Raw genomic sequence first — 22,716 nt, 5'->3', positions numbered from 1 at the left:
AATTTTTTCCCAATTATTTTAGACCAATGCATATTTTTCTATATAATTTAGAGAAAATAAGTGGTGGGAAATGAAATCAAGCTCAGAGCATGAATTTGTTCCCTTTGCAAATCAGACAAATGATTTGCTTAGCACAGAATCAGTGTTCCCATAGTAGTTTCTGTCTTGTTATTACTATGATTGAGGATTAATTTTATCTGATGCATGTGCCAAAAAAGGGGGGAAACCTGGATGATCATTAAAAATTTATATATAAATTTGTTTGGCAGATTTGACATTATTTAATAAAAGATGTTCATACTGTGTACCCTGTCACATTGAGGTTTTCTAACTGAATTTTAAATCACAGATAAAATTCACATTATCATAGTAACATAGAAGATTCTCTATGTTTCTATAAAAAAGGATATATGGACACCTGGGTGGCTCAGTCAGTTAAGCCACTGCCTTTGGCTCAGGTCATGATCTCAGGGTCCTGGGATTGAGTCCCGCATCGGGATCCTTGCTCAGCAGGGAGCCTGCTTCTCTCTCTGCCTCTGCCTGCCACTTTGCCTGCTTGTGCTTGCACTCTCTCTCTCTAAATGAATAAATAAAATCTTTTTAAAAATCTCTTAAAAATACAAATAAAAAAGGATATAAAGAATTTTACATTAATTTGATACTCTACACTTATTTGCCAGGTACATTAATCAGTGGTATCTTAGTGAAAAACTAGAAGTTGCCCTAATATATGTAAGATTTTAATATATGATAATAAGGCATTATAGCAAAAGGAGAATGACAGAAGTTATTCAACAAATAGAGGAGGCAAATAGAGTAGCAATATGGGGATGGGAGACTCTATTCTATCTTTATCTTGTGCCACATGTGGAAACAGATTTCAAATGAATAAAAGAGTTGAAACACTTAATTAAAAAATAACATATGAAATGTTCAAAGTAAACATTTTTCTGGTCAGTATGGTTGAGGCACTAAAGATATTTGATACCCAAGTGAATGCAAGACATCTATAAAAAAAACTCAACAAAAAAATGTACACAATGGGATTCATTATTTTCAGATCCCTCAGCCAGATCAAAGATATAGAAGGTTTCAGAATACGGAGGTGGTGAATTTGTAAAGATACTTCAGAGAGCTATTGCTCGACTGGATGGGAATCTCCAGTATGAGCAGCTAAAGTGAGAGGTGAGAGGTTTCTCTCCTTTAGTCAAGCCTAATGGGGGTGGGGTGGGCAGTCTCTCAATGGATTGTTGAAGACAGTAATAATTTTCTTTTGAGGTGATGATGGACTCACATCTGGCTTCCTCCTTGAACATCAAAAGGTTGAGACCCTGTAGAGCAAGAGGTTTGAACAGCTGGGGAAAGGGAAAGCTGCTGCTAGATATTATCCTCCCTTCTAACCACTGGTTCAGAGTGCTAGGATCCTGAGGACTTGGTATGAAGCCTGCCTGTGATCCTGACTATGATGGCTTCTCCTTCAGAGAAGGTCTGTATAGGGTGGGATACAAAAAAAAAAAAAAAAAACAAAACCACAAAGAAGAAGAAGACAGAGGAGGGGGAGGGGGAGGAAGAGGAGGGATGGGTGGAGGAGAAGGAGGAGGGATGGGTGGAGGAGGAGGGATGGGTGGAGGAAGAGGTAAAGGAGGAGGTGGAGGAGGAGGTGGAGGAGGATCTTTTGCCAAAGATTGATGGAGTCAATAGCAGTCAGTATTTAGTTACTAGTCAAGAACTCTAGAGTCCCATTGCATTCCTCTCCTCCTGTAAAGGGGCAGTAAGATGAAAATAAAGGGAACCTGATGAAAAAGAATAAAATTACATGATAAAGCATAGGGATGGGCAGAGGAGAAAAGTTTCTAATCTTAAAAGCATGAAAAGAAATAGCAAAGGAAAAAGGCTGATACATTTTACTATATAGAATTTGAAAATATATGTACTTAAGCATAAATTAACACATTACACATAAAGACAGTTAAGTAGTTGAAAAATATATTTGCAGCAGTTATGGCAGAAAAGGGGTCAATAACTTGATTACGTAAAATGGCTCCAATTTATTAATGGACAAAGAGGAGCAGTCAATTCACAAAGCAGGAAATAAAACTAAAGAAAAAATACCACTAATAATAAGGCAAGTGAAAATATAAGGCACTCTTCTTATTAAACTATTCAAATTAAGTTAAATGAAAATACTGATGCTATTAGCAGGGTAAAGGAAAACAAACACTAATGTGTGTTGGTGAAAGTGCAAATTAAATTAATATTTCATATTTAATGAAATAATTTATCAATATAAAGCAATAGATTTTAAAATGTTTACATATTTTTGACCCAGTAGTTCCAATTCTCTTAATATTACCTAAGGAAGATATATGCTATAGAATAGCAAAAAAATTGGAAAAATGTAAATGCTCAACAAAAAAAGAAAAATTCAGCCCTGGAACATTAATAGAACACAATACTATGTAAACCACCACAAATAATGGTTATAAGGGAAAAAATGTTAAATTGGCAAATTTGGCATGATCCAAACTATTTTTTAAATAATTTGATTGAGGTATAACTGCATACCTCAGTTCTTAGAAAAAGAAAGAAAACAAATATTGTGGTGGGACAGTAGGTAATTTTAGCATATTTTTTATCATTTTTTTTAAGTGTATTTTTATGTCTTTTAAAGAAAAAATTATAAAATTGGAAAATTCACCTTAGGTGTATAAGACATTATAAATACTAAATAAAATATGTGAACTATTCACATTTGTTTGAGGGTATAAATTATTTTGTATTATTTTCCCCAAATCATAATATGTACCATGTATTAGATCGAGATGAAAGGTAGAATGGGTATAATTTAAAAGGAAACACTTATTTATTTATTTTTATTATGTTATATTAGTCACCATACTGTACTTCATTAGTTTTTGAGGTTGCATTCCATGATTCATTGTTTGCATATAATACTCATTGCTCCTCCATGCAATACGTACCCTCCTTAATACCCATCACCCGGCTACCCTATCCCCCTACCTCCCTCCTCTCTAAAACCCTCAGTTTGTTTCCTGGAGTCCACAGTCTTTCATGGTTCCTTTCCCTCTCTGATTCCCCCCTTCATTTTTCCCTTCCTCTCCTAATGTCCTAATGTCACTTCCTCTCCTAATGTCCTGTCCTAATGTTCCACAAATAAGTGAAACCATATGATAATTGACTTTCTACACTTGACTTCTATCACTTAACATAATCTCTTCCAGTCCCATCCATGCTGATGCAAAAGTTGGGTATTCATTCTTTCTGACGGCTGAGTAATATTCCATTGTATATATGGATCACATCTTTATCCATTTGTCTGTTGAAGGGCATCTTGGCTCTTTCCACGGTTTGGGTACCCTGGGGTGCATGTGGGCCTTCTTTTCACTACATTTGCATCTTTGGGGTAAATATGCAGTATTGCAATTACTGGGTCATAGGATAGCTCTATTTTTAACTTTTTGAGGAACCTCCACACTGTTTTCCGAAGTAGTTGCACCAACTTGCATTCTCATCAGCAATGTAAGAAGGTTCCCCTTTTTCCACATCCTCTCCAACATTTGTTGTTTCTTGCCTTGTCGATTTTTGCCATTCTAACTGGTGTAAGGTGGTATTTCAATGTGGTTTTGATTTCCCTGATAACTAACGATGATGAACATTATTTCATATGTCTGTTAGCCATCTATATATGTCTTCTTTGGCTAAGTGTCTGTTTAAATCTGCCCATTTTTTGACCTGATTATTCGTTTTTTGGATGCTGAGCTTGAAAAGATCTTTCTAGATCTCGGTATCAGCCCTTTGTAGTGTCATTTGCAAATACCTTCTCCCGTTCCATGGGTTGCCTCTTCGTTTTGTTGACTGTTTCCTTTGATGTGCAGAAGCTTTTGATCTTAATGAAGTCCCTAAAGTTCATTTTCACTTTTGTTTCCCTTGCCTTTGGAGACATGTCTTGAAAGAAGCTGCTATGCCCAATGTCAAAGAGGTTACTGCCTATGTTCTCCTCTAGGACTTTGATGGATTCCTGTTTCACATTGAGGACTTTCACCCATTGAGAGTTTATCTTTGTGTATGGTGTAAGCGAATGGTTGAGTTTCATTCTTCTGTATGTAGCTGTCCAATTTTCCCAGCACCATTTATTGAAGAGACTGTCTTTTTTCCATTGGATATTTTTTCCTGCTTTGTCGAAGATTAGTTGACCACAGAGTTGAGAGTCCATATCTGGGCTTTCTATTTTGTTCCATTGACCTATGTGTCTATTCTTGTGCCAATACCATGCTGTTCTGATGATCATAGCTTTGTAATATAGCTTGAAATCAGGCAACGTGATGCCCCCAGCTTTTTCTTTTTCAACAATTCCTTGGCGATTCGGATCTTTTCTCGTCCATACAAATTTTAGGATTGTTTTTCCAGCACTTTGAAAAATGCCATTGGTATTTTTATCAGGACGGCGTTGAAGGTATAGATTGTTTTGGGCAGTATAGACATTTAATAATGTTTATTCTTCTGATCCATGAGCACTGAATGTTTTTCCATCTTTTTGCGTCTTCTTCAATTTCTTTCATAAGTATTCTGTAGTTTCTAGAGTATAGACACTTCACCTCTTTGGTCAAGTTTATCCCAAGGTATCTTACAGTTTTGGGTGCTATTGTAAACTGAATAGATTCCCTAATTTCTCTTTCTACAATTACATTATTAGTGTATAGGAAAGCAACTCATTTCTGTGCATTGATTTTGTATCCTGCCACATTACTGAATTGCTATATGAGTTCTGATAATGTAGGGGTGGAGTCTTTTGGGTTTCCCACAAAAAGTATCATGTCATCTGTGAAGAGAGTTAGTTTGACTTCTTTGTTGAAATAATTTTTTAAAGACTATACAGTATGAACTAGGATAAGAGATGAACTAATAGGTATATCCTGTTACACAAAAGATTGATGAGATTCTTCAAATTACTTTTCACCTAACTACTTAACATTCAGATCTGCATGTATCAGGAGCTAATTTCTTTTCTTTTCTTTTTAAAGGTTTTATTTATTTATTTGACAGAGACCACAAGTAGGCAGAGAGGCAGGCGGAGAGAGAGGAGGAAGCAGGCTCCCCGCTCAGCTGGGAACCCGATGTAGGACTCGATCCCAGGACCCTGAGATCATGACCTGAGCTGAAGGCAGAGGCTTTAACCCACTGAGCTACCCAGGTTCCCCTCAGGGGCTAATTTCTACCTTGTTAAGTTATAACTCAAGAAAACACAACTGTGATTTATCAAAGATTTGCAAGCAGTCACTGAGATTTTGAGAAATTCAGATTATTAGGTGGGGAATCAAAGTCAAATTTACGACTTTGCATCACTAGTGTTTTGTAAATAGAAAGACATCTATGCAGCAACACGTGTGCATGGTCTATCTGCTCATCTGAAAGGTATGAGGATTTTCCCTACTTGAGTCACAACTGCCTATTTCTTTTCTAATCTGTTTTTAAGCGTTCCATTAGCTGGGTGAAGCTGGAGGAGCTAAGGAGTAACATAATCTCATCTCTAGTCACTACCTTGTGCTTTTTTCCCCACATATTCTTCTAAACACATCACCAGTAGGACCTTACCTCTGATCATTGTTCTGGGCGTCTCTCATATTACTTATGCTATACCTTGAGTCTAGAACTATTTCGATCAACAATTACACTAATTACTGGTTTGCAAAAATGACTTCTAATGCTCATTCTTGGTACTTTATTATCACATTAAAAAAAAAAGGTTACTTTTCAGCCACCATAAACAATCTTTGACATAAAACTGTACCTTAAGAAGTGGAGGGAGTAATCACCTTGGATGTATGAAATAATCAAACTTGAGTATGGGTTCATATTTACCTGCATCTTCAGGGGTTCTTATTTCAAATTCTAGTAAATTTTCTTGCTTTTCTTCTATATCTTGTAGAATGGCACTGATGGTCTGATGCTATCAGATAAAAATATTAAAACTTATTACAGGAAGGTAGATATTTCTCTCTGATACACAATTGTCAAATGCACAGTAAAAGTGCTAAAGAAAGTTGCTAGAATACTCATTTTACTTTATGTTCGAAATGTATTCATGCTTTGTTTAAACTTAACTGTATAAATTGTTGCGTATTGGGGGGGAGTAAACCTACGTATTTTGATTTATGTAGCAGATCTATTCCTGGTAAATAGAAGATATGAGTAGCAACCATATAAAGACTCATAATTTCTCACTGACTTCTGTTTTAATCATAGCTATAGGTGATAAAAGAAAACTCAACACATAATATTTAAAGATCACATATATGCAATAAATTCACTTTAAGGCTTTATGACTATCACTGCACACTATTAAAATCTCACACATAATCTTAAAAATACAAAACACAACTCTCTCAAAAATTCACAAATGGGAATTAAGGCCACCTCTCCATGCCCTTGTTAGTACTGACTATCTTGCCTGGAATGCCTTCAATTTACTTTGCCCAGATGCATCTCTTTCTTATGAGAGAAGTAATCATGAAGTGGATTGTGGGACTAGACTGCCTGGATGTGAATTCTGGCTTCACATTTTCCTAGCTGGGTGGCTTCACATGTTACTTGTCCTCTCTTTGCCTGAATAGAGTAACATATGTAAAATGCTTCGGGCAGTGCCAGCAAAACATGAGAGCTCAATAAGTACTGCTTATTATTATATAAAACCCGTATCATACATGAAACCTCTGACTAATTTAATTTATACAGATTTCTCCTTTCTCAGAGTCAGTTAAGAATTTTGGTGATATATAATTTACCATTCATATATATAATGTCTTACACATTATATTTCTCTATCAAGAAAATAACATCTTACATGGCAGGAGCAAAGCTTTTATATTTGTCACTGGTTTCCACACTGTTGGATATATAGCTGGTGCTTAATAAACAAAAACTGATGGACTGACTCATATTACCTATCCTTTCATATATTCTTTTTTTTTTTTAAATATATTTTTTTAAAATATTTATTTATTTGTTTGAGAGAGAGAGTGAGAGAGAGAGAGCATGAGAGGGGAGAGGGTCAGAGGGAGAAGGTCAGAAGCAGACTCCCCATGGAGCTGGGAGCCCGATGTGGGACTCGATCCTGGGACTCCGGGATCATGACCTGAGCCGAAGGCAGTCGCTTAACCAACTGAGCCACCCAGGCGCCCTCCTTTCATATATTCTTAATATATATTCATTTAAACAATGTGACAGTCCTCAAAACTTTCTAGAGTACACTGCTCTGAAATTTTACTTTGGTGCCTACAGGGACATGAAAAATGCACATAATAAAACCATCCAATTATGTGGAAAAGCAATCTCACTGCTGTCATTTATGAAATGCATCAGAGCAGAACTATAAAACATAAATATGCAAAACAAACAAATGAGATTTATCTCTTTTTACACTGAATGGCTATAAAAGCAAACTAAAGGTCTGCATCTGAGCCCTAGCTAAGCCTCTATCCACAGGTCAGCATAAAGAAAACGTTTTTTGGTGCTGATTTTCCTTTTTGCTTTGCTCATATTGTGGATGCACTCAGTCTTGGCTACCACAGGCAATAACCTTCAACTCCGCACCAGCTTTTCCTTGAAACTTCCCACCCTGAAGGAGCCAGCATAACTTTCCCTCTAAGACCCCCCCCTTCTTAATCCTCCATTACTGCTTGTTTATCTTAAGAAACACCAAAAAACCCCACCCTGTAATCTGTCTTTGGAACAAGCAGCTTTAGACAGTTTATACTGGGCTTATGGAAAGCTTCACTCTAATTTTATTCCAAATTTCCTATTTTTTTAAAAGATTTTATTTATTTATTTGACAGACAGAGACCACAAGTAGACAAAGAGGCAGGCATGGTGGGGGGGAAGCAGGCTCCCCACCGAGCGGAAAGCCCAACTCGGGGCTTGATCTCAAGACCCTGAGATCATGACCCGAGCCAAAGGAAGAAGCTTTTAATGCACTGAGCCACCCAGGTGCCCCCCAAATTTCCTATTTTTAATGGCAGGATCACCTTTGCCTCTGACACCTGTCTTAGAGTTTTGTACAGTACATCACTGTGGTCAGAAGCACAGGCTCTGTAGCCAGACTGCCTGGCACTGCTTTAATTCCGGTATTGCTACTTAACAAAAATGTAATTTTGGATTAAGTTACTTAACCTCTTTTACTTTAACTTCTTCAACTGTAGTGAGGAAGATAATGAGATAACACAATGCACCCAGAAGGGTTATTATGAGGACAAAATGAGTTAATATAAGGACTCAGAGGAGAGCTTATCATATAATAAGTACTCAGTGAATACCAACGTTAGTATTATTACTCCATCTACATGGGTATAGAGAAGAAAGCTGCCTATATGCTGTGATCTGTAGGTGTTATAAAGTAGTAGCGACTAAAATCATCACATTTCCTTTGTATCTGGCCATAGAGTCACCCTTCTCCCCAATTTGATTTGAAGTTTCCAACATTCAAAAATAAGTTTACATTTACAAAAGGCTAATCCTTAATGACTTTAAAGGTCTAATATTTCTCGAGTTTTCCTCCTATTCTAAAGTTGTTTTTTCTTTTTTTTAATTGAGGTATAGTTCATACATAATATTACATTAGTTTCAGGTGTACAACAGTAATTCGACAAGTTTATATGTTAAATACTATGCTCACCACAAGTATGGCTACTGTCTGTCACCACAACACTATTACAATATCACTGACTATATTACCTATGCTGTACTTTTACCCCTGTGACTTATTCATTTCATAACTGGAAACCTACCTCCACTCTCCTCACCCATTTTACCCATTTCCCATCCAAATTTGGTTTTCTTTAGACTCCTGAGTCTCCATTATATTTTTTCTGAAGTTTGGCATGTGAAATGATGTATTACTCCTGAAGCAAACACCCATACAGTTAATAAAAACAGGCAGTATTTCCAAGATTTTCTAATCTTTACATGAAAACATTCCTTAAAGATACTTAAAATCAATATGGTGGGCTGAGCTGACACAGAAGAACCTTTGCCTACTCCAAACACATGGAACAGTACACAAAATACAATAAACTTTAAATATACACACATGCAGCTAAGAATAGAAAATGACTGAAAAATTCCCTGGTGTCGGAAATGAAACTAGTGGTGACCCATCAGAGATCTGGAACAAGTATAGGTATTAGCGGCTGGGTTTTTAATGCTCACAAAGGAAAAAGAGGCACAGAATCCCCACGTAAAACTAGTGACCTTTATGTGAACTAAAGGTTAGAAAAACTCCACTTGCCACCACCCAAGGCTTTGGGTAGAAAATTAGAGACTCAAGCTTATACCACACATGTATGTAAGAACTAAATTTACATAATCTATGTGGTTCAGGAACCCAAACTGAGAAATTAACACAAAAACTTGCACAAAATTGATCAACTTCTAGGGCTTCAGCATATGCAAATGTTTAGCACAAAGATTAGGCACACCAAAATTCCCACAGTACTCAGTCCTCATGGAAATGAGATTATAATAAAAAATTAAAAACCGGAGCACCTGGGTGGCTCAGAGGGTTAAAGCCTCTGCCTTCATGGGCTCAGGTCATGATCTCAGGGTCCTGAGATGGAGCCCCACATCGGGCTTTCTGCTCCGCAGGGAGCCTGCTTCCTCGCTTCTCTCTCTCTCTCTGCCTGCCTCTCTGCCTACTTGTGATTTCTCTCTCTCTGTCAAATAAATAAAATCTTTTAAAAAAAAGATTAAAAACCACATAGAGAATCATGTTATCATGAGAAAGAATTGGGGAGGGACTCCCAAATTCCTTTTAAAAAATGTTTGGATTTTTAAAAATGCTATCAATATTTTAAGAACACAAAAGTCTTTTAAAAATTTTTTTCTTCCTTTAAAACAAAAAATTTGAATAGCAAACAGAATTTCTAGAAATAAAAAATAGTTATTTAAATTAAAGCTTGACGTATGGGTTAAATAGATTAGAAATATTTAAAGAAGAGAAAACGAACTACAAGAGAGGTCAAAGGATATCACACAGAATATTCTGTGGAAAGTTAGACGGAAAATATGAAGAGGATACTATAAGACATGGATACTGGTCTAAAAGACATCTGAATAGAGATTATAAAACAGAAAAATACTGAGAATGGAGCAGGGGCAATTTTCAAAGGTATAATAAGGACTAAAAGTTCCTGAAATACAAATAAGAAATGTGCCTTCCATATTGCATGGAGCACTGGGTGTGGTGCATACATAAACAATGAATTCTGGAACATTGAAAAGAAATAAAAAAAATAAATTTAAAAAGGAAAAAAAGAAATGTGCCTCCAGATTAAAGGAAGATTCTAGGCCTGAGTATAAATTAATAAGAATGTTCCAGGGGTGCCTGGGTGGCTCAGTGGGTTAAAGCCTCTGCCTTCGGCTCAGGTTGTGATCTCAGGCTCCTGGGACCGAGCCCCGCATTGGGCTCTCTGGCAGGGAGCCTGCTTCTCCCTCTCTCTCTGCCTGCCTCTCTACCTACTTGTGATCTCTCTCTGTCAAATAAATAAACAAAATCTTAAAAAAACGAAAAAAAAAAACAAAAAAAAGAATGTTCCACATTTAGACACAACTTAGTAAAATTGGAGAACATAAAATCTGTAAGATTAAAGGACAGATTATCTACAAGGGAATGATAGACTGATGGATGAGTTTTTGTCCATGACAACAGATACCAGGAAACAATGTAAAATATTTTCAAAGTGCTGAGGCAAATGCAATTTAGTTTGAATACTACTTAAGATAAAATATTTAAGCTATAAACTTGTTGATTAATAGTTTAGATTCAATGAATGACAATGTCCTTTTTAAGAAATTTTATTTATTTATTTGACAGAGAAAGAGAAAGAGAGAGAGGGATCACAAGTAGGCAGAGAGGCAGGCAGAGAGAGAGGGGGAAGCAGGCTCCCTGCTGAGCAGAGAGCCCGATGTGGGGCTCAATATCAGGACCCTGAAATCAGACCCGAGCTGAAGGCAGAGGCTTAACCCACTGAGCCATCCAGGTGCCCCTCACAATGTCTTCTTTACAATGGTTAACAGAAAAAATGTAAGGGAAGTCTAATCAACATACATAGTATTTTTTTTTTTAAGATTTTATTTATTTGACAGAGAGGGACAGAGCACAAGCAGGGGTACACCAGGCAGAGGGAAGCAGGCTCCCTGCTGAGCATGGAGCCCGATGTAAGGCTCAATCCCAGGATCCTGCGATCATGACTTGACCCAAAGGCAGATGCTTACCTGACTAAGCCATCCAGGTGCCCCTCAATATACATAGTCTTATTTAAAATAATATTTCATTGAGGATGCTATTTTCTCAAGAAGTTAGTTTCCAGTAATCTCTACATTTTTATCAAGTTACACATATCTATCTTAACAAGTAATATTTTTTATTGAGCAACTACTGTTATTTTTGTATACACACACTTTAATACAAGAAGTTTTACATACAGAAAACACTATGTAAAATGAGACTCCAGGTTGGCTAACTCCAGCTGCCTTTCTCTCCTCTGCCTGGGTTCCAGGGTCTTTTCAACCCACTACGCGTCTTAGACTTTTTGTGGGAATGGGTGGGTGAAGATCCACTGTGATAGTGGGAAAAGAAGTAAAGAACACAACCTAATTGTAAAGAATAGCAACGAATCCATAATTCTGTATTCAAAGCAGATAAGTGAGTTAACTATATAACATATTTTCTTGGCTCATTAGCCATATTATTTTCTTGTGCAAAAATTACTTTCAGGGTGCCTGGGTGGCTCAGTCATTAAGCGTCTGCCTTCGGCTCAGTTCATGATCCCAGGGTCCTGGTGAGTTCTGCATTGGGCTCCCTACTCTGTGGGAAGCCTGCTTCTCCCTCTCCCTCTGCCTGTGCTTGTGTTCCCTCTCTCGCTGCTCTCTCTCTCTCTCTGTCAAATAAATAAATAAAATCTTAAAAAATATATATTTTCAACCTGTGTGTTCTTAAAATGTAAAGAGTACTGCCAACAGCCACTGGCTGGCTGGCTGGCCCAAAGAATGACATATTCCAAGCTGAAAAATAAAAGAATTTCAACTTCACTCACCACAGGATGGTTTTCTCTTGTTTTTTCTCTGTGTGAAAGAGAAGGTGGATCAACAGTTTTGCAGTCATCACGAAAACACCGTTTAAGTCTTTTTGGTCGGACAGCAGGAATTTTGACTTTAAAAATTAAAATTAGAAAATACAATAATGTGAAAAATTTAGCATCATTTTATCAAGTTTAATGGTGACAGAAACAGAATAAATTAAATCTACAATTACATAATAATGTTGATCAGCATCTCTTCTTTATTATTATTTTTAAATACTTCATTTATTTGACAGACAGAGATGACAAGTAGGCAGAGTGGTAGGCAGAGAAAGAGGGGGAAGCAGGCTCCCTGCAGAGCAGAGAGCCCAACGCAGGGCTCGATCCCAGGACCTTGGGATCAAGAACTGAGCCAAAGGCAGAGGCTTTAACCCACTGAGCCACCCAGGCACCCCATTATTTATTATTATTATCAACTAACATTTACTAACATCAGCTAACATTTACTGAATGCTGATCACACACTGGATGGCAAACTCTTTTCCTGAACCATCTTATTTAATCTTCATATGAGCCCTGTAAGATAGGTAGCTTACTCTATCCATTTTACAGAAGAGGAGAATGAAGCTTAGAGGTATTCAGGAAGTTTCCTTAACGTTACACAGCTTTTACTGAAAACAGATCTGATTCCCAAATCCATGTTATTAATCAACTGTGTCTATGATTCACTGTCTTGGATCTTTTTCCCATTCTGGATTCCCTTTCTTCATATAACTACTGTACCCTACATCCCTCATCCTTTTAGGGTACTTGATCAAGGAAATGCCTACATTAGAAACAGTAGACAAGTGCGAATAGATACAGCACTTCATAACACAGTGTCCAGTAATTTCAAATATGGCTATGGAGAGGAAAAGAGACATGGCCGGGGCTCTATATGGTAGCAGGCAATGAAAAGATGAACCTTGTATCAGTCTTGACCTTGACCTACACATAATCTATCACACTAGTAAAATATGAGACAGTGATTATCCTTGTGTCTGACTAATCACATCAGTAACATGATTCCTCTCTTGAAAATCAACAACTGGTAAAGATAGTGGTAGACTGGGAGAAGAGGGTATGACAGGGGTTCTCTCTTTCCAGTTACTCTGCCTCAAGGAGAGAAAGGGCAGATATGTTCCTGGGTTTCTCAAATAAGTCAAGGCTCAAGCAGGACAGAAAAGGAAGAAAAAAATCACTCTTCTCAATACTTAATAAACTGCATTTAACTGTTTGTTTTCTGGTTGATCTCCCCACAAGACTGTAAGTTCCTCATAGGCAAGTATTCAATTTGCTTGCATGTACTTAACAAATACATATTTTCAAATTAGTGTTCACTACATGCCTATTTCTTACAGATAATACATTATATCATTTAAATGCAAACTATTTTTTAAAAATGGTTCATAAAATTTTTCTTCACTGTAAATTCCCTTAAATATTTTTTACACTATATTTACACATACATACACACATACAAGTATATTTGCTTAACAAATTCACACTCTAGCATTAGGACATTAGAGTAGTGAAAAGTTGGCATCAGTCCCTTTCACATGACTCACTACAAATTTTGAAGTAATGGAATCTTAGTTGCAAAGACTTTAGTATAATGTCAACTGTTTCCAACCCCCTACAAGTAAGTCAATATGTATGGCTTCAGTTACATCTCTAACTCAGACCCAACGTTAGAGATTAGTGATTGTTTAATGAATAATATGGATTCCATTTCAACATGTAATGCCAATCCAACAGGATCATATGGTATATAAATTAAAACAATTTGGAAATGCCAATTTCTAAAAAAAAATAATTTTTAAATGTTTTTCAAGAGTTTAATAAACATATAAAACATCTACCCCAGTTATGAAACAATTTACACTAGAAATCTGAAGATTTTTCTAAGCAGAGGTATATACTTGTCTAAAATAGCAATACTGACATACATACCAGTGGCTATAACATTACTTTCATCGCTATTATCAGTCTCAATTGCACCGTAAGATTTCAGCAGCTCTTTCATTTTTTCATCATCTGCTTCATCCAAAGCAGTCTTCTGATTTTGATTCCTTTGATTTGGGTTTGCTCCATGTTGTAGTAGAATCTCAGCTGCCTAGAAGATATTTTTTCAAAGTTATTTCCAAAGACACAGAAGATCAGTAATTTCCGCTTTCACTATTAAAAGTTACCAAATTATTAAAAGTTATCAAAAGAAGTTTCAAACCCTGGCCAAGAAAATTTTTTATTAAAATTTGATACGGGGACGCCTGGGTGGCTCAGTTGGTTGGACGACTGCCTTCGGCTCAGGGCGTGATCCTGGAGTCCCGGGATCGAGTCCCACATCGGGCTCCCAGCTCCATGGGAAGTCTGCTTCGCTCTCTGACCTTCTCCTCGCTCATGCTCTCTCTCACTGTCTCTCTCTCTCAAAAAAAAAAAAAAAAAAAAAAAAATTTGATATGAAAGCTGTAAACTGCTCCATGGATTTGGCCTAATCTGTCCCCTACCCCTCCCGGAAGATGAAAACATAACGACAAGAAAATACCAGATATGCTGCCTTCATTGCAATCAAGAAGTAAACATAGGCAGAATGACATGCCAACACTGACTCTAACAGAGTCCTTTGTCTCTTCCTCCAAACTGCATTACTGTATTTTAGGTATGTTACTTGTTTAAGAAGTTTAATGCGCTAGGTCGAAAAATCCAATGACCCTTCTAATAATGTTTGTGCAAATCTGTCATGTGTCCTAAATAAGTGACTTATAGGAAAGGATGCAAAAGGAAACAATCTACTCCAACCCCATCACCTTACAGAAGAGGAAACTGAGGTCATAGAGGTTGTGATATTAACTGGGGAGCAGTTTTTTAAAAAAGATTTTATTTGTTTATTTGACAGGCAGAGATCACAAGTAGGCAGAGAGGCAAGCAGAGAGAGAGGAAGGGAAGCAGGCTCCCTGCTGAGCAGAGAGCCGGATGCAGGACTCGATCCCAGGACCCTGAGATCATGACCTGAGCCGAAGGCAGCGGCTTAACCCACTGAGCCACCCAGGCCCCCTGGGGAGCAGTTTCTAATACAAATAAGGTTTCTCTGAGTAACTCAAAGCTGTTGTATATTAGAAGTTTATAAATGATCAAAGTTAAAGATATTATTAATTAACTTATGGTATAAGTCAACTAGTGAAAAAAAGCCAATGATTCCATCTGGGTGAGGCAAGCAAGTAATTCAAATAACTGAAAAACCTGATTAGGAAAAGATGGTCAGGATTTTGTTTAAAATAGAGATATGCTTGGGGTGCCTGGGTGGCTCAGTGGGTTAAGCCTCTGCCTTCGGTTCAGGTCATGATCTCAGGATCCTGGGATCGAGCCCCGCATCAGGCTCTCTGCTCAGCAGGGAGCCTGCTTCCCCCCATCTCTCTCTGCCTGCCTCTCTCCCTACTTGTGATCTCTGTCAAATAAATAAAATCTTAAAAAAAAATAGAGATGTGGTCTGTGTTAGTGACTTATCTCTTTCTCCTTATGTCCAAGTATGGAGAAGCAGAGAATTTAGGAGCATATGGGCCAGTGAAGATGATAAGGATAGCCCCTCATTTGTTCCATCAGCCCGGAGTCAGCACAGCATAAAAAAAAAACCACACTTGTTTTAAAGTCAAGTATACAAAACTCACTCCCCTAACCTATTAGCTACATCCTTGGGCAAGTTATTTACCATTTAAACCTCATTTTTATCATCTATGAGAACTAAATGTGAGCCCTTGTCAAATACCTTGTACATAGTGGATTCTTAATGAAAGTAGTCCCCTAAACCCTTTTTTTCTTTAGAAGAGTGAAAAGACCAACTGTGGTAATGAGAGACAGTAGATAATAAATAGCATATGAAAAAAAGTCTCCTGCAAAGATATCTGGTGAAAACTTAGTGAAGTCTGAGTAAAGGTATTTTGTTTTGCTTTTAAAAGACGGGGTGAGCACTACCTCAATCCAGTGGTTTGTTTCTAAGCCTGAGTGATCAGTAAAGTCACCCGTGGAATTATTTAAAAATATAGATTCCTTACACCCTCTTTCCACTGCTCTATATGGAGTCAGGAGAAAGCTGGGTTTTTTGTTTGTTAACAAGGGAAGCTTTTCTAGACTTAAAAATCATGTTATATTACTAATGACTATTCTGCATGTTAAGATGAGGTCTTCCTCTAATGTATTAACATGGATTCATTCAACTTTTGTTTTGGAAGACACAGAACTCAGCTCAGAGGGAATGGGACCCTGAATAGCTTTGTTTCCATAACACTCATTAGTAGGAAAAAGTCAAAAAAGCCTAAGAGAACAGCAAATGGGCCATAAGGACCGTAAGGGCCATAAGGCACTAAACAGAAAAGGCTAAAGCTATAGTTAGGAGAGAGTTCCAGGTCATACAACGGGGTAGACCTGAGGAACAAAGAACTTGACAAAAATAAGGTGAACAAGAAGTAGGCCCCTTGCCTGACTTTTCTTTCTTCTTTTTAAAGTCAGCTTTGCTGGAGTAATCACTACTATAACCATGGCTTAGAAACATTCCATGATTTTAAAAAAAATTCATTATGCCTTGCTTAACAGTCAATCCCTCCCCACCTCTCTCTGGCCCTTGGCACTCAGCAATCTGCTGCAACCACTATAATATTTGCCTTTTGTCTAATTTCATATGAATGGAATCATAAAGGATAAAGTCTTCTTATATCTGTCTTCTTTAAATTAGCATAATGTTTTTGAGATTCATCCATACTGCTGTGTGTATCAACAGTTTGATCTGGCTACCTGCTAGCTGGTATGAGAACAGTGTAATAACAGTGACTAGAATTTATACCTACTCTTCCTTGCATGTAGAGAACAATAACACTTGTAATAAAGGTATTTCTAGGGTTGCCTAGGTGGCTCATTTGGTTGAGCATCTATCTGACTCTTGATTTCAGTTCAGGTCATGATCTCAGGGACATGGGATTGAGCCCTGCATCGACCTCTGTGCTCAACGTGGAGTCTGCATGTCCCTCTCCCTCTGTTCCCTGGCCACCCACCCCCAAACAATAAAAATCTAAGAATGCTACTTGCGAGGTATGATGAGAACATTATTGCTATGCATTTGTTTATACATTCATCAATTGGTGGACATTTGGGTTGTTTCTACTTTTTGGCTGTTTGGAAAAGAGTGCTCTAAATAATCACATACAAATTTTTTGTGATTATGTTTTTAATTCTCTTGGCTAAATACCTAAGAGTGGAATTTGCTCCATCATATGGCAACTCTATATTTAACTTCGAAGGAACTGCCAGAGTGTTTTCTATAGCAGCAGTACCATTTTACGTTATCGCCAGCAATGTATGACAGTTTCAACTTTATCACATCTTTGCCAACATCACTTTTATTTTTGAAAAAATTTTTTGCTGGGTATAGAATTCTAGATTGACAAGTTTACTTCTCTTTGCAATATTTTGTAAAGATGTTGCTCCTTTGTCCAATGGCTTGCAATTTTTTCCCCATTATTTATTAACATGTAATGTATTATTTACCTCAGGGGTACAGGTCTATGAATCATCAGGCTTACACATTTCACAGCACTCACTATAGCACATATCCTCCCCAATGTCCATAACCCAGCCACCCTCTCTCTACCCTCCCACCCCCGAACAACCTTCAGTTTGTTTCATGAGATTTAGACTCTCTTATGGTTTTTCTCCCTCTTGATCCCATCTGGTTTCATTTTTCCTTCCTTACCCCCATAATCCCCCACCCCGCCTCTCAAATTCCTCATATCAGAGAGATCATACGATAATCGTCTTTCTCTGACTGACTTACTTCACTCAGCATAATACCCTCTAGTTCTATCCATGTCATTGCAAATGGCAAGATTTCTTTTGATGGCTACATAGTATTCCATTGTATATATATACACCACATCTTCTTTATCCATTCATCTGTTGATTGGACATCTAGGTTTTTTCCATAGTTTGGCTATTGTGGACATTGCTGCTATAAACGTTCAGGTGCACATGCCCCTTTGGATCCCTACATTTGTGTCTTTAGAATAAATACCCAGTATTGCAATTGCTGGGTTGTAGGGAAGCTCTCTTTTCAACTTTTTGAGGAACCTCCATACTGTTTTCCAGAGTGGCTGCACAAACTTGCATTCCCACCAGCAGTGTAGGAGCATTCCCCTTTCTCTGCATCCTCACCAACATTTGTTGTTTCCTGATTTGTTAATTTTAGCCATTCTGACTTGTGTGAGGTGGTATCTCATTGTGGTTTTGGTTTTTATTTCCCTGATGCAGAGTGATGTGGAGCCCTTTTTCATGTGTCTGTTGGCCATCTGAATGTCTTCTTTGCAGAAATGTCTGTTCATGTCTTCTGCCCATTTCTTGATTGGATTATTTGCTCTTTGGGTGTTAAGTTTCGTAAGTTCTTTATAGGTTTTGGATACTAGCCCTTTATCTGATATGTCCTTTGCAAATATCTTCTCCCATTCTGTTGCCTATCTTTTGGTTTTGCTGACTATTTCCTTTGCTGTGCAAAAGCTTTTGATCTTGATGAATTCCCAATAGGTCATTTTTGCCCTTGTTCCCTTGCCTTTGGTGATGTTTCTAGAAAGAATTTGCTGCGGCTAAGGTCAAAGAAGTTGATGCCTGTGTTCTCCTCAAAAATTTTGATGGATTCCTGTCTCACATTGAAGTCTTTCATCCATTTTGAGCCCATTTTTGTGTGTGGTGTAAGGAAATGGTCCAGTTTCATTCTGCATGTGGCTGTCCAATTTTCCCAACACCATTTGTTGAAGAGACTGTCTTTTTTCCATTGGACATTCTTTCCTGCTTTGTTGAAGATTAGCTGACCACAGAGTTGAAGGTCTATTTCTGGGCTCTCTATTCTGTTCCATTGATCTATATGTCTGTTTTTGTGCCAGTACCATACTATCTTGATGAGGACAACTTTGTAATAGAGCTTGAAGTCTGGAATTGTGATGCCACCAACTTTGGCTTTCTTTTTCAACATTCCTTTGGCTATTTGGGGTCTTTTATGGTTCCATACAAATTTTAGGATTATTTGTTCATGTCTTTGAAAAAAAAAATGGATAGTATTTTGATATGGATTGTATTTTAGATTGATTTAGTTAGCACAGACATTTTCACAACATTTGTTCTTTCAATCCAAGAACATGGAATGTTTTTCCATTTCTTTGTGTCTTCCTCAATTTCTTTCCTGAGTACTTTATAGTTTTCTGAGTACAGATTCTTTGCCTCTTTGGTTAGGTTTATTCCTACGTATCTTATGGTTTTGGGTGCAGTTTGCAATGGGATTGAATCCTTAATTTCTCTTTATTCTGTCTTGGTGCTGTTGTATAGAAATGCACCTGATTTCTGTGCATTGATTTTAGGCTTGTAAAATTTTTGATGAGAAGCTGCCTGCCATTCTTTTATTTGTTCCTGTATACAATTACATTTCAAAACTTTGTTTCAAAGATGTTCCCTACATAAATCAAAACCACAATGTGAAACCACCTCACACCAGTCAGAATGGCTAAAATTAACAAGTCAGGAAACAACCAAATGTTGGTGACAATGTGGAGAAAGGGGAGTTCTCTTCCACTGTTGGTGGGAATGCAAGCTGGTGCAGCCACTCTGGAAAACAGTATGGACGTTCCTCAAAATGTTAAAAATAGAGCTACCTTATGACCCTGTAATTGTACTACCAAGTATTTATCCAAAAGATACAAATTTAGTGATCCAAAGAGGCACCTGCACCCCAGTGTTCACAGAAGCAATGTCCACAATAGTCAAACTGGGGAAAAAGCCAAGATCTCCATCATCAGATGAATGAATAAGGATGTGGCATATATACACAATGGAATACTATGCAGCCATCAGAAAGGATGAATACTTACCATTTACATTGACATGGATGGAACTGGAGGGTATTATGCTGAGCAAAATAAGTCAATCAGGGGAAGATAATTAGCAAATGGTTTCAATGGTTTCACACATATGTGGTATATAAAAAACAGCACAGAGGACCACAGGGGAAGGAATAGAAAACTGAATGGGAAATCATCAGAGAGGGAGAAAAACTATAAGAGACTCTTAATCATAGGAAACAAACTGAGGGTTGCTGGAGGGGAGGTGGTTAGGGGGAGGGGTAACTGGGTGATGGGCATTAAGGATTGTGTGTGATATAATGAGCACTGGGTGTTATACACAACTGATAAATTACTGAATACTACATCTGAAACTAATGGTGTACATTTTGAGTACTTTGTTAGCTAGTTGAATCTAAATAAAAAAAATAGTGGCATGTACATTTTAACAATGTTAATTCTTCCAGTTCTTGAGCATGGTATATCTTTCATTATGTACCTTTATTTTCATTGCAATGATCATTTATTAATGATTAGAAGTATATTTTTCTTTTAGGACACATGATGACTTGATTGGTGGCATCAGTTAAATTATCTCCCTTTATTGTAGTATTTTATTATACTATGTTGATAGTGATGTTTTATTTTATGAGAATATAAATAAATAAATAAATAAATATTTACCCCCTTTTTACTGATTCTCAGCAATTTGGTTATGGTACGTGTTGCTGCAGTTTTCTTAATTTTTCTTTTACTGGAGGGCTGGTGAGATTTTTGGTTCTGTGGGTTCACTGTTTCCATCAAAATTGGTTTTTATTCTCTAAATTTTTTTCTATCCCTCCTTTTTGGGGATTAAGCCTGCATGGATATTACATAATTTGAGATTACCCTACAGATACTGAGGGTTTCTTATTTTGTCTTTATTTTCTCACTTTTTTCTTTATTTTGGATAATTTCTAATGCTTTATCTTCAAATCCCTTTTTTTGTTTTTTTTCTCCTGCTTATGTATATTTTGTACTTATTTATTTAAAAAATTTTGGACTGGTTGATATACACTGTGATTTTTATATTGCTTAGTGCTGAATTTCATTATATTCCTTCAGATGTTGTTGGGCTTTGTTCTGGGACATGTTTTGGTTACTGGAATTCATATGATCTTTTTGGTATTTTCTTTAAAATTTTAAGGTTAGTCCAGAGAACCTTTTAGTACCAGTTTAACTCAACTATGCAAGAAATACCCTCTACTTGATGCTTCCATGTTTTAAGAGTTCCTGCCATTTTGGCTGGTGGAAACAAACTACTCAGCCCTCTACAAACTCCAGCAATGGTTCTGCCCATCCTTCCCATTGGCTCTTTGCCTAATCTTACATAGTTTTCTTGAATGTATTTGTATATCTGTCAAAGAAACAAGGGGATTTTCCTTCAAATTTCTAGAAAGTTCTCTTTATGCAGATCCTTTCTCTCTGGTATTTTGCCCCATAAATTCTACCTGTTGGAGGTAGACTCCAAATTCTGTCTTCTGAACTTGAGGCCACAGGGCTATTTGTTTTCTCTCTTTCTGCGCTTGTCTGGAAACTCCCTCTAGTCCATATGATAAGGCAACCACAAGATTTATTTCATTTGCTTCCCTTCCCTTAGGGACTACTGCCCTGTGCTGCATTTTGCACAACTGGTTCAAAACTGCTATTTTACGCATTTTTGTTCACCTTTCAAGTTGTTAAGATGGGAGGGTATATCTTGTCCTTTCTATTCTTTCTTGTGTAAAAGTGGATATCCATCCCTGCCTACTTTTTATCTTTTGTCCTATCTTTTCCTCACACTCTCCTTTTCCTTATCTTTTAATCCTCTTCATTTTATAAAATACATGACCATTTTGGAAAATAACTTAAAACAGAAATTAAGATTTAAAAAGAAGAGTTGGAAAAATAGGTGGTTGAATAAATTTCCATGCAGTAATGCAAGAGTAAAAAAAAAAATCTAAGAATTAAATTTATAGGCTATGATAGAATTGATATTGATTAGGTCTATGATACCACGTATTTACCTTTCCTGTTATATTTTTTTTTCAAAGATTTTATTTATTTATTTGGCAGAGATCACAAGTAGGGAGAGAGGCAGGCAGAGAGAGAGAGAAGGAAGCAGTTTCCCCAGGGAACAGAGAGCCTGATGTGGGGCTCAATCCCAGGACGCTGGGATCATGACCCGAACTGAAGGCAGAGGCTTTCACCCACTGAGCTACCCACGCTCCTCTCTCCTGCTGTCTTTTTAATCTTTCTAGTTCATCTATCAATATTCTATCTCAAGATAAACAAAAACAAAAGGGAGGAAATTAGAAATAAAACGAGCCAATGATAGAAGAACTCTCACATGGAAGGAGAATTAATGAAGATATAAGGAAAGATGTTGGCAATATATCAGTGTCAAAGGAATGAAAATATCCTTAAACATACTACCTCCTTCTTTTCAAATAAAACATTTCTCCTTAAAATAAAGGCAATATTGATGTGAGAGTCTACTATAAATGCAAACTTCGTCTATACTGACACTTATGTGAAGAGACTTAAGTGATCCTGAAGATTATGCAATAACAAACTCTGCCCATGAGCCAAATTCAGTCAGTTGCCTGATTTTATAAATAAAGTTTTATTGGAGCATAGCCATACTTACTCATTTACACATTGTCTATGACTGCTTTCTCACTACAATAGTTGAGTAG

General features: G+C 37.1%; 1 protein-coding gene across 1 annotated transcript in view; it reads right to left on the bottom strand.

The window, feature by feature from the left end:
• Positions 1-22,716, bottom strand: part of ANKRD31 (ankyrin repeat domain 31) — a 160,979-nt gene that overhangs the window by 35,741 nt on the left and 102,522 nt on the right. The window contains 3 exon segments of the mRNA XM_044266987.1: positions 5,881-5,968; positions 12,108-12,223; positions 14,085-14,247. Of these exon segments, the coding sequence (XP_044122922.1) occupies positions 5,881-5,968; positions 12,108-12,223; positions 14,085-14,247 (367 nt within the window).

Source organism: Neovison vison, chromosome 1 (assembly GCF_020171115.1).
Source record: "Neovison vison isolate M4711 chromosome 1, ASM_NN_V1, whole genome shotgun sequence".
Classification (NCBI taxonomy): domain Eukaryota; kingdom Metazoa; phylum Chordata; class Mammalia; order Carnivora; family Mustelidae; genus Neogale; species Neogale vison.
The sequence above is the reverse complement of the archived record's forward strand: the minus strand, read 5'-3'. Positions and strand labels throughout refer to the sequence as shown.